The sequence below is a fragment of the Entelurus aequoreus genome, linkage group LG04 (genome assembly GCF_033978785.1).
Source record: "Entelurus aequoreus isolate RoL-2023_Sb linkage group LG04, RoL_Eaeq_v1.1, whole genome shotgun sequence".
NCBI classification, from domain to species: domain Eukaryota; kingdom Metazoa; phylum Chordata; class Actinopteri; order Syngnathiformes; family Syngnathidae; genus Entelurus; species Entelurus aequoreus.
Genome location: NC_084734.1, coordinates 3,666,986 through 3,681,142, shown reverse-complemented (window position 1 = coordinate 3,681,142; position 14,157 = coordinate 3,666,986). Strand labels below are relative to the sequence as shown.

At 40.2% G+C, this 14,157-nt stretch overlaps 2 protein-coding genes across 4 annotated transcripts in view; both read right to left on the bottom strand.

The window, feature by feature from the left end:
• Nucleotides 1-14,157, bottom strand: part of LOC133648190 (protocadherin alpha-C2-like) — a 206,226-nt gene that overhangs the window by 108,370 nt on the left and 83,699 nt on the right. The window contains exon 1 of one of the 3 annotated variants that reach the window (XM_062044022.1): nucleotides 1,106-3,611. The exons of the other annotated variants lie outside the window; for them this stretch is intronic. Coding sequence (XP_061900006.1) covers nucleotides 1,106-3,508 — 2,403 coding nt within the window. The 5' untranslated portion in view covers nucleotides 3,509-3,611. Of the gene's footprint in view, nucleotides 1-1,105; nucleotides 3,612-14,157 lie in introns of those variants that run through there. 3 annotated transcript variants of the gene reach the window in all.
• Nucleotides 3,643-13,130, bottom strand: LOC133648057 (protocadherin beta-17-like). Its single transcript, XM_062043837.1, has 4 exons — nucleotides 10,728-13,130; nucleotides 9,121-9,341; nucleotides 7,014-8,166; nucleotides 3,643-3,717 (listed from the first exon to the last, which is right to left on the bottom strand). The coding sequence occupies exons 1-4, from the start codon at nucleotides 13,128-13,130 to the stop codon at nucleotides 3,643-3,645; spliced, it is 3,852 nt and encodes a 1,283-aa protein (XP_061899821.1).

Below are 14,157 nucleotides of genomic sequence, written 5' to 3'. Positions count from 1 at the left end.
CTCTCTGGGAGGAGTCCAGACCAACTGACTAACGTTTTGACAGTATCATGGTCTATATTGCCCTCTAGTGGTTATTTGCCATAAGTACACACAACACTATCAGAGAAATACATACTTGAAACTGTGAATTCTTTTTGTTTACTTTCACACTAAATGAACCACACTCCATAGGTAACAACGTGCGTCATATTTGTCTCTTGGGAATTCATTTCATATTAAGACTTAATGTTTTCCTTAAAGATAATTCAAACACTACACAGAGAAGGAACAAATGACATTTACAAATTAGGTTGCCACAACATGAGTGCCATTATACTAATAAGCACATAATCTAAACACACCTCTAAACTCATCAAAATAAGGGTTTTGAAATATCAGATTGTGTAAAAGGCTGTTACTGTGTCTAAAATGACTATCTATAAATAAGTTGTTCTGTTCCATAAAGAACACATTTTAGTCCCATTGAAAACAACACAAAATAATAATAATAATAATAATAATAATAATAATAATAATAATAATAATAAACACCACTTTGAGGTCTAACTTAAAATTCCTCAACATTTCAATAGTTGAATGATCAATTATTTTATTTCGATTTGTATTTACTATTGGGAAAATAGAAGTAAAGAACATAGAGTATAAGTTTGCAAACAATTTTATGTATATTTAATCAAGAATAATTTGTATCCAATAACAGCATTAGTCTTCTTATCATATATGTGTTTTGTAAACAACATACACGTACAATAAGGTTAGAGAAGCACCTACTTATTTGACTTTATTGAGGCAACGAGGCACCCACAAGGTTTGTAGGCGACTGAAAATAAGTACTTAACTACCCAGAGGTTAAAGTTGTAAGTAACACAAAGACCAACATAACTAGGTGTTTCATCATTTTAAACAAATCACTAAGCATTAACAGTGTAAGATATACTAGTGTATATCTGTAGGTCTTGCATCAAACATATCAGTGATATAAAATCCAGGTGTAAAGGATTTCCAGAAGAAGCCCCAAACTATTTCCCCCCACCTTTTCGAAACAACATATCAAAGCATACACGTCAAATCTCAATTAAAGCCAGAGGATGTGTATTGGACTCACCTTATCGGTGTTAGGTAAAGTCTGAGTCCTGGTAAAGGTGTCTCCTCCATTAATACTGATCAGTTCAGCATCTACAGGTGGATAGGGTGCGGGGAAAACCACTACGTCACTTTTCAGTGTGTCTGAGCTGAAACACACGTCATACTGCTGAGTAGCTTTGGAGTAAGACCAGCTCCCGTCAGGATGGGTGGTGATCATGGGGGCGCCGTACCTGCCGAAAGTGCCGTCTGTCTGTCTGTGGCATCTGACGGCTACTAAAGTGATGAGGCTGAGCAGAAAGATGAGTGACACGGCCACAATGGCGATGAGCAGGTACAGGTGTAAGTCGGAGAAGTTCTCCTCCTTTATGGGCACATGTCTGAACTGAGTGTGGATGTCAGCTGTGCTTTCAAGCACCACCACATCAATAGACACAGTAGCTGACAGGGAGGCTTCTCCATGATCACACACCGACACCACCAAGGGGTGACTTTTCAGGTCATTGTCACTCATTCTCCTCTTGGTGCGAATCTCCCCGGTGCTGGTTCCGATCCGGAAGAGGTTGTTGTTGTTGCCTTTGGGCTCAGACAGGTGATAGGAGAGCAGTGCATTGTATCCAGAGTCTGCGTCTACAGCCCTGATCTTTGCCACAAAGTATCCCGCTTCAGCAGAGTAGGGGATGCTCTCACTGTTAACGGAGCTGTGCTCAGAATATGGTGCCAGAATGGTGGGACTGTTGTCGTTCTCATCCAGGATAAAAACATTGACAGTCACGTTGCTGCTGAGTGGAGGAACACCAGAGTCTGTGGCCTGAACTTTAAACTGGAACGTATTTAACTTCTCATAGTCAAAGGACTGCAAACTGACTATATCTCCACTCTCTGAGTTGATGTTTATCATTGTAGTTAGTGGCATGGAGTCAGTGCTACTTTGTACAAATGCATAACTCACTTGCCCATTTTGATCAATGTCGTCATCAACTGCAGTCACTCTATGAATTACTGCACCTGGTGGACTATTTTCTTTGATGTAAACATTAACGCGGGGCTCTGAGAAGTGAGGCATGTTGTCGTTGACATCAGAAATGTGAACATTAACTACACTGATGCTGGACATTGCTGGACTTCCCTCATCACTTGCTACAATAGTGATGTTGTAGTGGGTCGTTGTCTCCCTATCAAGCGCACCGTTTACTATTAATGAATAATAGTTCTTATAATTCGGTTCTAATTTAAATGGAGTATCATTTGCAATGGCAACTTTAACAATACCATTCCTTCCTCCATCCTTATCCAGTACAGAAACGAGAGCAACAGCAGTGCCGATCTCAGCATCCTCCTTGACAGTTCTTAGCAGTGACGTCACGCTGACCTCAGGAGCGTTATCATTGATGTCATCAACTTCCACAAGCACTTTACAGTGAGTAGACATTGGCGGATGGCCTTTGTCACTGGCTTGCGCATGAATCTCAAAAGCCGAATTTTCCTCATAATCAATATTTCCTTTGACAAATATTGTGCCAGTTTTATGATCAATTTCAAACAAATCTAAAACAAGATCCTGCCCTTTTTTTCTCAGCGAGTATTGTATGTCACTGTTCAAACCCTCATCTCTGTCTGTTGCGTTCAATGTGACCACAATGGAGCCTTTGGGTGCATTTTCAGCTAGTTTAACTTTGTATAAAGCTTTACTAAAAACAGGGAGATTATCGTTGATATCCAAAACATTAATCATAATTTTTGATGTTCCTGACTTGGGTGGGCTTCCTCCATCTACAGCAGTCAATGTGAGTGTTATAACGGAGTCATGCTCGCGGTCTAAAGCTTTCTGCAGCACCAACTCTGCAGACACGCTCTCCCCCCCTTTGTGGATGTCCAAAGAGAAATACTCATTTTCGCTGAGCTTGTAAGTATGAACACCATTCTTTCCGACATCCAAATCCGTGGCCTCAATCAACCCAAATTTAATTCCAGGTAAAGTGCTTTCTGCAATGTCAAGAAGCTGCAAATCCTCGGTGAAAACGGGCGCGTTGTCGTTAATATCCATCACAGTTATCTCCAGACGATAGAGATTTAAAGGGTTGTTGATCACAGCCTCCACGTTCACGGTACATTTTAAAGCCTTTGCACAAAGATCCTCCCTGTCTATTCTTTCTCGGACAAAAAGAACACCCGTCTTTAGATTTACCTCAAAATATTTAGTCTTAGAATTGCTGACAACCTGAAACAGACGAGATTCTAAAGTCTTGACATTGAGGTTGAGATCCCTGGCAATATTCCCCACAGAAGTCCCCGGGTTTACCTCCTCTGAGACAGAATAGGACAGCTGTCCACTGACTGCTTCACACAAACATTTCAGCAGCACGGCCAAAAGATGTATCCAGTAATGCGTCCTTTTACTTGACAAATACATCATCATATCCATCCAGTCACGGCATTAATCCAATCCCAATGATCCAGTAAGGGAAAAATCCTTGTACCAAAGATAGCAAATCCAAATCCTCGTCTTTTGTCCAGCTAAATGTACATGTTTCTTCCCTTTCGTCGTGTGTCTCTTTGTCACAAAGACCAGCCCCTATCAGCCTGTTTTTTTTTCTCCCTGGGAGGAGTTCTACGTCTCTGAACCACCAGACTCTAGTTCAAGATGTCACGGTCTATATCGCCTCCATGTGGACACTTTATGATACTGCATGCAGTGTCATGAGCAATAGTTGACAGAGCTAGGAAAACAGAGCAAATATTTTATTTTTTTATGTAAATTGGCAAAACTTGGACACCAATCCACAATTTTATTAGATCACTGTAGTACAAGTAAACTGTGTATATTATAAGAATCAATACATTCTTATCAGCAGGAAAGAAAAAAAACAACTAATCAATCTTTAGCCTTTTGATACAACTATGTGAGGGAACTAAAGTATTTTCAAGCCGAAGAAAGTTTTTTGAAAAACTAAACCAGATGAGATCAGGGTCTGTATTTGAATATGTTTAGTGCAAATGTCACGTCGGGGTCGCATGTTTATGCGGTGGTCGTTTCCCCAAGATGCAGATGGACGCCCGAAAGCAGTGTGCAGGTAAAAAGGATGATTTCTTCAAATTAACAGGACAAAAACACGAAAAAAGGAAAATGTGTGGATGGCACGAGAAGCTACAGCAAAGCTTAGCAATAGACTAATAAAACAAAGGAGCAAGAAGCAAAAAACAACAAAAATGTGGCTTGTTGCCAGGCAGACTGTGGCGCCAGGCATGAATAGTTAGCTCTCTGATTGGTGACCACTAATCAGAGGCAGGTGACACAAATCAGCACCCATGGCAACTAAACAAACAAGGGTGCTGAAATAGAACTAACCAACAACTAAGGAAACACTAAACTAAACAAAATATGACCCGGGAAACGGATAAAACACTTTACTAATAATGTATTACTCCTGGAGGGGAAATTAAGATATGTAAATATCTAATTATTAATAATACTAATAAATGTAATGTAGGATCTATGAACAGAAGCTTTGATCATATAGGCTCACATTACACTTTTGCGGTAGTTAAAAAAAAAGAAGAAATAATGTCCCTTCCTTCAGCACCAAGGACAGTGACATGTTCAGCTAACTGCCAACATGTCCAGATAACTTGTACTGTATGACGCAGTTGCTTTCAGTGCCACAACAACATGCATGAGAAGGGCACAATTGTGTCTTCATTATAACTAACCAAATCCGTAAGGTTGCCAATACATATTGTAAATACATATACTGTATACCAGAGGTCTCAAACACGCGGCCCGTGGGCCAATTGCGGCCCGCGAGACGTTATTTTGCGGCCCCTACCTTAATATGAAAGTTTAATGTTAGTGCGGCCCGCAAGTTTTAAATGAATGGCGCTTGTACCAATCACGGTATGGTATAAGGCTCACGACAATGTTGATGGTTTTCCGTGATGGCACTGCCTTTAGTGTCCTCTAGAAACTGTCACCTCATCATCTTTTTCTCCATACAAATATGCGCCACACTGTGAACCCACACCAAACAAGAATTACAAACACATTTCGGGAGAACATCCGCACCTAAACACAACATACACACAACAGAACAAATACCCAGAATCCTTTGCAGCCCTAACTCTTCCTGGCTACAAAAACACCCCGCTATCCCTAACCCCGCCCACCTCAACTCCCCCCCATCTCCCGAATTCGGAGGTCTCAAGGTTGGCAAGTATGCATTGACGTCACTTGCGTGATGCAAGCAGAGAAACATTTTGCCTCTTTTCCACGACACCCGCACACGCTCTTCTTCCCTCCCTCCCTGCCTCCCTCGCTCGCCCGCCTGCTTGCTCTCGTCCCCTTTGTAAACAGTCCAGGCGGGGAAGACGAGCACTCCGCCGAAGGACAGAGCGACAATACAAAAGTGTGGTGCACTGGACCCCAGCGCTGATACTCCGACAGAGAGTCGCTGGGCGAATCAGACGTGTAACACGTTAGTGGTGATATTAGCCCGTTCGGGGTTAATTATGCTACAGTAACTGTAAACTCCATGGTGAGACCCCACCCCCCCCCCCCACCCCACCCCCCTCCCTTTGGCTCCAGACAGAGACGATTTTTGATGCAATATTTCTTTGTTGAGCACAGGGGCACCCCGACGTCTCTTATTTCATTTAATTGAATTTTTATTTATCTCCTTCATTGATGTGCATCTTTGATCGATAGACAATTATACCTCAATTATTCAATAATACATTTACACACCAATGCCTGAGAAGGAGCAGGATGAAGAAAAATCTTATATTTTTCTGCCCTCTTCAACATAATACGTAGTCTTACTTAATGATATCATATAAACCAACAATTACATCCAAATATAACGAAAACAAACAAAAAAACACACAAAAAAACACAAGAAGTGCAAAACTTCATGAAGTACAAACCGAACAAAAAAAAACAAAAGAAGTAATATACACCTCACAGGATGATACAAAACAAATACAAAACCAGGCAAAAAATAAGTAAAATAATAAATATAAAGCAAAATGTAAACTTTTATGGCTGTCCATATGATCTTATTGTTCTGTCTTTATATATTTTTTCAATTGGAATATATTTTTACAATCTTTTATCTCATTGTAAATAGAATTCCATAGTTTAACCCCCACCACTGATAGGCACATTTGTTTTAAAGTTGTCCTTGAATACTGATGTTGTAAATGACCTTTTCTTCTATGCTCTTCATTCTCAGAAGTGATGACAAACATTTTTTGTAAATTTGCTGGTAATGTTTTACTTTTAGCCTTAAACATGACACATAATGTCTGTGACTTTACTAGCTCCTGTAATTTCAATAAACCCAAATTAATAAATAATATGTTAGTGTGTTCTAAGTAATCTACTTTATGAATAATCCTTATAGCTCTTTTCTGTAGTTGATACAGAGAAAGTTGCGGTGCACAAGGAATACAATTTGAAACGTCATTATACAACTAGACATGCTGAGGAGTTTGCAAAATACCAGGGAGATGAGAGAGTGAACCGGGTTGCAAATTTTAAAACTAGTCTACTGAGGCAACAAGATTTCGTCAAGAAAGCAAGCGAAAAGAACGATGCAGTAGTCAAAGCTAGCTACATGGTGAGTGAGATGGTTGCTAGGGCGGGAAAGCCATTCAAAGAAGGTGAATTCATTAAAAAGTGCATGTTAGATTTTTTTTTAAGAAATCTTTTCTTGCGACCCAGCCTCACCCAGTTTCTGCATCCAGTGGCCCCCAGGTAAATTGAGTTTGAGACCCCTGCTGTATACAGTACACCGTAAAAAGTGACATAATAGTTCTCGTAGCAGACACGTTATTTGTTCTCAAAGTATACATAAATTAAGTTAAATACAGAAGCATCTGTAAATGGCACATGAATCAAACTGTAGTAAGCAGAGGATGTATATTGGACTCACCTTATCAGTGTTAGGTAAAGTCTGAGTCCTGGTAAAGGTATCCCCTCCATTAATACTGATCAGTTCAGCATCTACAGGTGGATAGGGGGCGGGGAAAACCACTACGTCACTCTTGAGTGTGTCTGAGCTGAAACACACGTCATACTGCTGAGTAGCTTTGGAGTAAGACCAGCTCCCGTCAGGATGGGTGGTGATCATGGGGGCGCCGTACCTGCCGAAAGTGCCGTCTGTCTGTCTGTGGCATCTGACGGCTACTAAAGTGATGAGGCTGAGCAGAAAGATGAGTGACACGGCCACAATGGCGATGAGCAGGTACAGGTGTAAGTCGGAGAAGTTCTCCTCCTTTATGGGCACATGTCTGAACTGAGTGTGGATGTCAGCTGTGCTTTCAAGCACCACCACATCAATAGACACAGTAGCTGACAGGGAGGCTTCTCCATGATCACACACCGACACCACCAAGGGGTGACTTTTCAGGTCATTGTCACTCATTCTCCTCTTGGTGCGAATCTCCCCGGTGCTGGTTCCGATCCGGAAGAGGTTGTTGTTGTTGCCTTTGGGCTCAGACATGTGATAGGAGAGCAGTGCATTGTATCCAGAGTCTGCGTCTACAGCCCTGATCTTTGCCACAAAGTATCCCGCTTCAGCAGAGTAGGGGATGCTCTCACTGTTAATGGAGCTGTGCTCAGAATATGGTGCCAAAATGGTGGGACTGTTGTCATTCTCATCCAGGATAAAAACATTGACAGTCACGTTGCTGCTGAGTGGAGGAACACCAGAGTCTGTGGCCTGAACTTTAAACTGGAACGTCTTTAACTTCTCATAGTCAAAGGACTGCAAACTGACTATATCTCCACTCTCTGAGTTGATGTTTATCATTGTAGTTAGTGGCATGGAGTCAGTGCTACTTTGAACAAAAGAATAACTCACTCGCCCATTTTGATCAATGTCGTCATCAACTGCAGTCACTCTATGAATTACTGCTCCTGTTGGACTATTTTCTTTGATGTAAACATTAATAATTGGCTCTGAGAAGTGAGGCGGGTTGTCATTAACATCTGAGATGTGCACATTAATAACACTGGTGCTGGACAGAGGTGGACTTCCTTCATCAGTTGCAGTGATGCTAATAGTGTACATAGATACACTCTCTCTGTCAAGAGGACCATCAATAACTAAAGAATATGAATTCTTATAATTTGACTCGAGTTTAAAAGGCACATTGTTATCAATGTTACTGTGCACCAAACCATTTTTACCTCCATCTTTATCCGAGACAGAAACAAGAGCAACAGCAGTGCCAATTGTTGCATCTTCCTTTACTGTGTTTAACAATGATGTCACAAAAATTTCGGGGGCATTGTCATTGACATCCAAAACTTCTATTAGTAATTTGGTATGTGAGATCATTGGGAAAGCTGCTCCATCACTGGCTTGTACTCTTATTTCAAACACATTTGTGTCTTCAAAATTTAAATTGTTACTGTTTGTAACAGTTCCACTTGTTTTGTGAATAGCAAACAAGTCATTTTGTTGCCGTCGATCCACTTTGCTCAAAGAATAAAAGACGTGTCCATTTGGTCCTGCATCTAAATCAGTAGCATTTAATGTTATTATTTCTGTCCCGATCTTAATGTTTTCATATACCGTAGCTTTGTATAGACGTTGACTGAATACAGGAGCGTTGTCGTTACTGTCTATTACATTAACGACGATAGTCATGGTACCTGATTTAGCTGGTGTTCCTCCATCAATAGCAGTCAATGTGAGTGTGATTACGGGCTGTATTTCTCGGTCCAAAAGCTTCTGAAGCACCAATTCTGGCGTCGCACTTCCATCTTTTTGTGTCTCAAGAATAAAATGTTCATTTTGACTGAGCTTGTACGAATTGACTGTATTTTTTCCAACGTCTGCGTCATGAGCTGCATTCAGAGGATATTTAGCTCCAGCTGCAGTGATCTCAGTGATATTTAACACTTGTATTCTGCTCATGAAGAGAGGATGATTATCATTTACATCTAAAATTATTATTTCAACACGGTACAGTTTTAAAGGGTTATTAATCACAGCCTCTACACTGAGGGAACATTTGGATTGGTCTCCACACAGTTCCTCTCGATCTATTCTCTCATTGACGTAGAGGGCACCAGTCTTTAGGTTTACCTCCAAAAAGGTCTTCTTCCCTCTCGGAACGATCTGAAACATGCGGGACTCCAAATCCTGGACGTTTAGGCTTAAATCCTTAGCGATATTCCCCACAACGGTCCCTACATTCACCTCCTCCGCCACAGAGTAAGAGAGCTGGCCGCACACCGCTTCCCAGTAACACTCCAGCAGCACAAAGAGCACAAACAACCGCACTGAGTTCCATCTTCTTGCAGTATTCATCATTCCATACATCCTTGTAAGGCATAAAGAAATATGGGCCAAACACTGTCCAAAATAAATACTGTATCCAGAAGCGAAGAAAAATGATCTCAGCAGACAGTGCAGTTAAAAATGCTTGTCGTGATCTTTTCCCTCACTGTCTAATCTCTTTGTTTCACTGAGATGGGAAGGGCGTCCTCCTCTCTGGGAGGAGTCCAGACCAACCGAACAATGTTTTTACAATGTCATGGTCTATATTGCCCTCTAGTGGACTTTACACATAACTACACCACCACCATCACAACAATAAAATATAGTAAAAGTACGAGCTTGCAGCATTGGGACTTTCTTTACTTTTTCACTAATAAAACCACATTCCATAATGTAACATATTGCCTCATGTTTGTCATTTGGGGATATTTGCAATTAAAAAACATATTTCCTCCTGAAATAAAAGCTGATCACTACACAAGGCAACAATGAACAAATTACAAATGGTGTTGTTTCATTATTAGTGCCATTATACTTATGCACACCACAGTCATGTTCTGATAAATAGAAAAGCTTCTTGAAATCAGGCATCTTCAATATTATAATGGACTAAAAGGATTCGACTGTGTGGACAGTAATTGTTTATTTTTCACTGTGGATAGCGACATATACCATAATAACCACCACTGTGAGATCATTAATCAATTTTCCACAACATTTCAACAGTAGAGATATCAATTACTTTATTATTTTTTAAATCACGTGCCATGAAAGAATCAGCAGTCTGAGCTTGTAGTCAGTAATGTATTCACTTAAAATATGTTTCTATTTTTAAGTAGTCTTTATATACCTTCTCAGTGCAAGCAAAATAGGCCTAAAAGTACAAAATACATAGAACAAAACACCTACAGTACCTCTTGTACTTTATCTCACAAGGAAACAACAACACATTACAAGTGTTTTTGAAAGAAATCTAATACTAAGACAATTGTAGCAAACACACAGACCAAAGTAATTTAATGTTTCATATTTGTTGAAGTCATTGCTACAAAGTATGTGTAATTATACCACCGATCAAATATACTTCCAAGAAGCAAAGCACAGCCTATGTAGCCAACCTTCTCATTGTTCTGAAGTCTGAGTCTTGGTTGAATTATCCGAGCATTTTAACTTACTGTGGTTCTGTTTTGGAAAAAATATATATATTTTTTAAATCTACTGATAAATATAGTGACATTTTTGCATATATTTTTTTATTTACTCTAAACTAGTCAGACCCATAACTATTTAACTGAAGCATCTACAGGTGACATGTACATAAAAACAACAATAGCAGAAATTCGATATTGGACTCACCTTATCAGTGTTAGGTAAAGTCTGAGTCCTGGTAAAGGTGTCTCCTCCATTAATACTGATCAATTCAGCATCTACAGGTGGATAGGGGGCGGGGAAAACCACTACGTCACTCTTGAGTGTGTCTGAGCTGAAACACACGTCATACTGCTGAGTAGCTTTGGAGTAAGACCAGCTCCCGTCAGGATGGGTGGTGATCATGGGGGCGCCGTACCTGCCGAAAGTGCCGTCTGTCTGTCTGTGGCATCTGACGGCTACTAAAGTGATGAGGCTGAGCAGAAAGATGAGTGACACGGCCACAATGGCGATGAGCAGGTACAGGTGTAAGTCGGAGAAGTTATCCTCCTTTATGGGCACATGTCTGAACTGAGTGTGGATGTCAGCTGTGCTTTCAAGCACCACCACATCAATAGACACAGTAGCTGACAGGGAGGCTTCTCCATGATCACACACCGACACCACCAAGGGGTGACTTTTCAGGTCATTGTCACTCATTCTCCTCTTGGTGCGAATCTCCCCGGTGCTGGTTCCGATCCGGAAGAGGTTGTTGTTGTTGTTGCCTTTGGGCTCAGACAGGTGATAGGAGAGCAGTGCATTGTATCCAGAGTCTGCGTCTACAGCCCTGATCTTTGCCACAAAGTATCCCGCTTCAGCAGAGTAGGGGATGCTCTCACTGTTAATGGAGCTGTGCTCAGAATATGGCGCCAGAATGGTGGGACTGTTGTCATTCTCATCCAGGATAAAAGCATTCACAGTCACGTTGCTGCTGAGTGGAGGAACACCAGAGTCTGTGGCCTGAACTTTAAACTGGAATGTACTTAACTTTTCATAGTCAAAGGACTGCAAACTGACTATATCTCCACTCTCTGAGTTGATGTTTATCATTGTAGTTAGTGGCATGGAGTCAGTGCTACTTTGTACAAATGCATAACTTACTCGCGCATTTTGATCAATGTCATCATCAACTGCAGTCACTCTATGAATTACTGCTCCTGGTGGACTATTTTCTTTGATGTAAACATTAATGAGGGGCTCTGAGAAGTGAGGCGGGTTGTCATTAACATCTGAGATGTGCACATTAATAACACTGGTGCTGGACAGAGGTGGACTTCCTTCATCAGTTGCAGTGATGCTAATAGTGTACATAGATACACTCTCTCTGTCAAGAGGACCATCAACAACTAAAGAATATGAATTCTTATAATTTGACTCAAGTTTAAAAGGCACATTGTTGTTAATTGTACTGTGCACCAAACCATTTTTACCTCCATCTTTGTCCAACACAGAGACAATTGCAATGGCAGTTCCAATTGTTGCATCTTCTCTCACTGTGTTTAACAATGATGTCACTGAAATTTCAGGGGCATTGTCATTGACATCTAAAACTTCTATTAACAATTTGGTATGTGAGTTTAGAGGGGAGGGGGCACCATCGCGAGCTTGTACTCTAAGCTCAAATGCATTCGTTTCTTCAAAATCAATATTTTGTTTGTTTGTTACTAATCCAGTTTTTTCATCAATTGAGAACATATTTGGCTGTTTCCTTCTACCTCCTTCACTGAAAGAATAGAACACTTGTCCATTTTGTCCTGCATCTAAATCAGTAGCATTTAATGTTATTATTGACGTGCCAATCTTAACATTCTCATATATTGTAGCTTTGTATAGACTTTGACTGAATACAGGAGTGTTATCATTACTGTCCAGTACATTGACAACAATAGTCATAGTTCCTGATTTAGCTGGTGTTCCTCCATCAATAGCAGTCAATGTGAGTTTGATCAGGGGCTGTTTTTCTCGGTCTAAAAGACGTTGAAGCACTAATTCTGGCATCACACTTTCTCCGTTGTGTGACTCAAGAGAGAAATATTCGTTTGGACTGAGCTTGTAATAATTTACTGTATTTTTACCAACATCTGCGTCATGAGCTGCATTCAGAGGAAATTTTGCTCTCGCTGCTGCATTCTCACTAATATTTAATACCTGAACATTTTTCAAAAATGAAGGATAATTGTCATTTACATCTAATATTGTAATTTCAATACGGTACAGTTTTAACGGATTATTAATCACAGCCTCTACACTGAGTGAACATTTAGATTGGTCTCCACACAGTTCCTCTCGATCTATTCTCTCATTAACATAGAGGACTCCAGTCTTTAGGTTTACCTCCAAATATTTCCTCTTGGTTCTTTCAACGATCTGAAACATTCGGGACTCCAAATCCTGGACGTTTAGGTTCAAATCCTTAGCAATGTTCCCCACAACGGTCCCCGCATTCACCTCCTCCGCCACAGAGTAAGAGAGCTGGCTGCACACCGCTTCCCAGTAACACTCCAGCAGCACAAAGAGCACAAACATCCGCACAGAGCTCCATCTTCCTGCAGCATTCATCATTCCATACATCCACTTAAGACATACAAAATGATGCCCAATATTGTCCAAAAAGATATATCCAAATGAGAAAAATATGTCATCAGACAGACGGTGCAGCGCTTGTCGTGATCTCCTCTACCACTGTCTAATCTCTTTGTTTCACTCGGATGGGAAGGACGTCCTCCTCTCTGGGAGGAGTCCTGGCCAACCGCATTACACGTTTACAGTGTCCTGGTCAATATTGCCCTCTAGTGGACTTTTTACACAACTACACGCAACACAAACACCATATTAATCATAAGGTGTACATAAAGCTATATGGTTAGTGATTACTTTCCCACAAAAACTCCATAAGTGACAGTATGTGTGGGAACATTATGCTTGTACTGAAGATTGTTTTTCCATGATGTTTTTACAAGATATAAGCAAAATACAATGTTGTTCATAGTACACAAATGCATAACATTTAAACATGCAATTTTTATAACAAAGGATGTACCCTTTACTCCCACGATACACAATTCACATTTTTATATTTTTTAAATAAAAACAAATTAAAATCCTGCATATGGAATATCACAATGTGTAAAAGCCATTGACTGTGTCCATGATTCATTCTTAAATGTAAGAACACCTGTTTTACTTGTATGAAAACAACAATCAAAACACACAATCAGCACGCGGATAGTGAGACACAGCATCTCTGTCCTCAACATCTCAATAAAATTATTAGTCTGTATTCAATTTATAACTAAGACTTGGAAACTAAGCACTAAAATGTAAGCAATCTGAGCTTGCCGACAGTAATGCATATTTTAATTAGAAATACATTAATTTGTAAACAGTACTATTGGTGTTACCATCTCAGTATGAGTTTGTAAACCAACAGGCTTTTTATACAAGGTTTTTCATTTTTTTAGACACTATTATAACCATACATTTTTTTGTTGGCTGTCTTAAAATAACACTAAACTACTAAAAGGTCACAGATAGTGCAAACTCGTGGATACCAACATAACTTAGTGTTACCTTAATAGTTTACTTATCATCCATTGGA

Excerpts from the sequence above, each read along its gene's own strand:
- LOC133648057 (XM_062043837.1), bottom strand. The coding sequence starts at position 13,130 with ATGTATGGAATGATGAATGCTGCAGGAAGATGGAGCTCTGTGCGGATG. Across the intron at positions 9,342-10,727 it reads CTTTACCTAACACTGATAAG|TGTTACTGGGAAGCGGTGTG; the intron begins GTGAGTCCAATA and ends GTGCTGCTGGAG. Across the intron at positions 3,718-7,013 it reads CTTTACCTAACACTGATAAG|AGTCTGGTGGTTCAGAGACG; the intron begins GTGAGTCCAATA and ends ATCTTGAACTAG.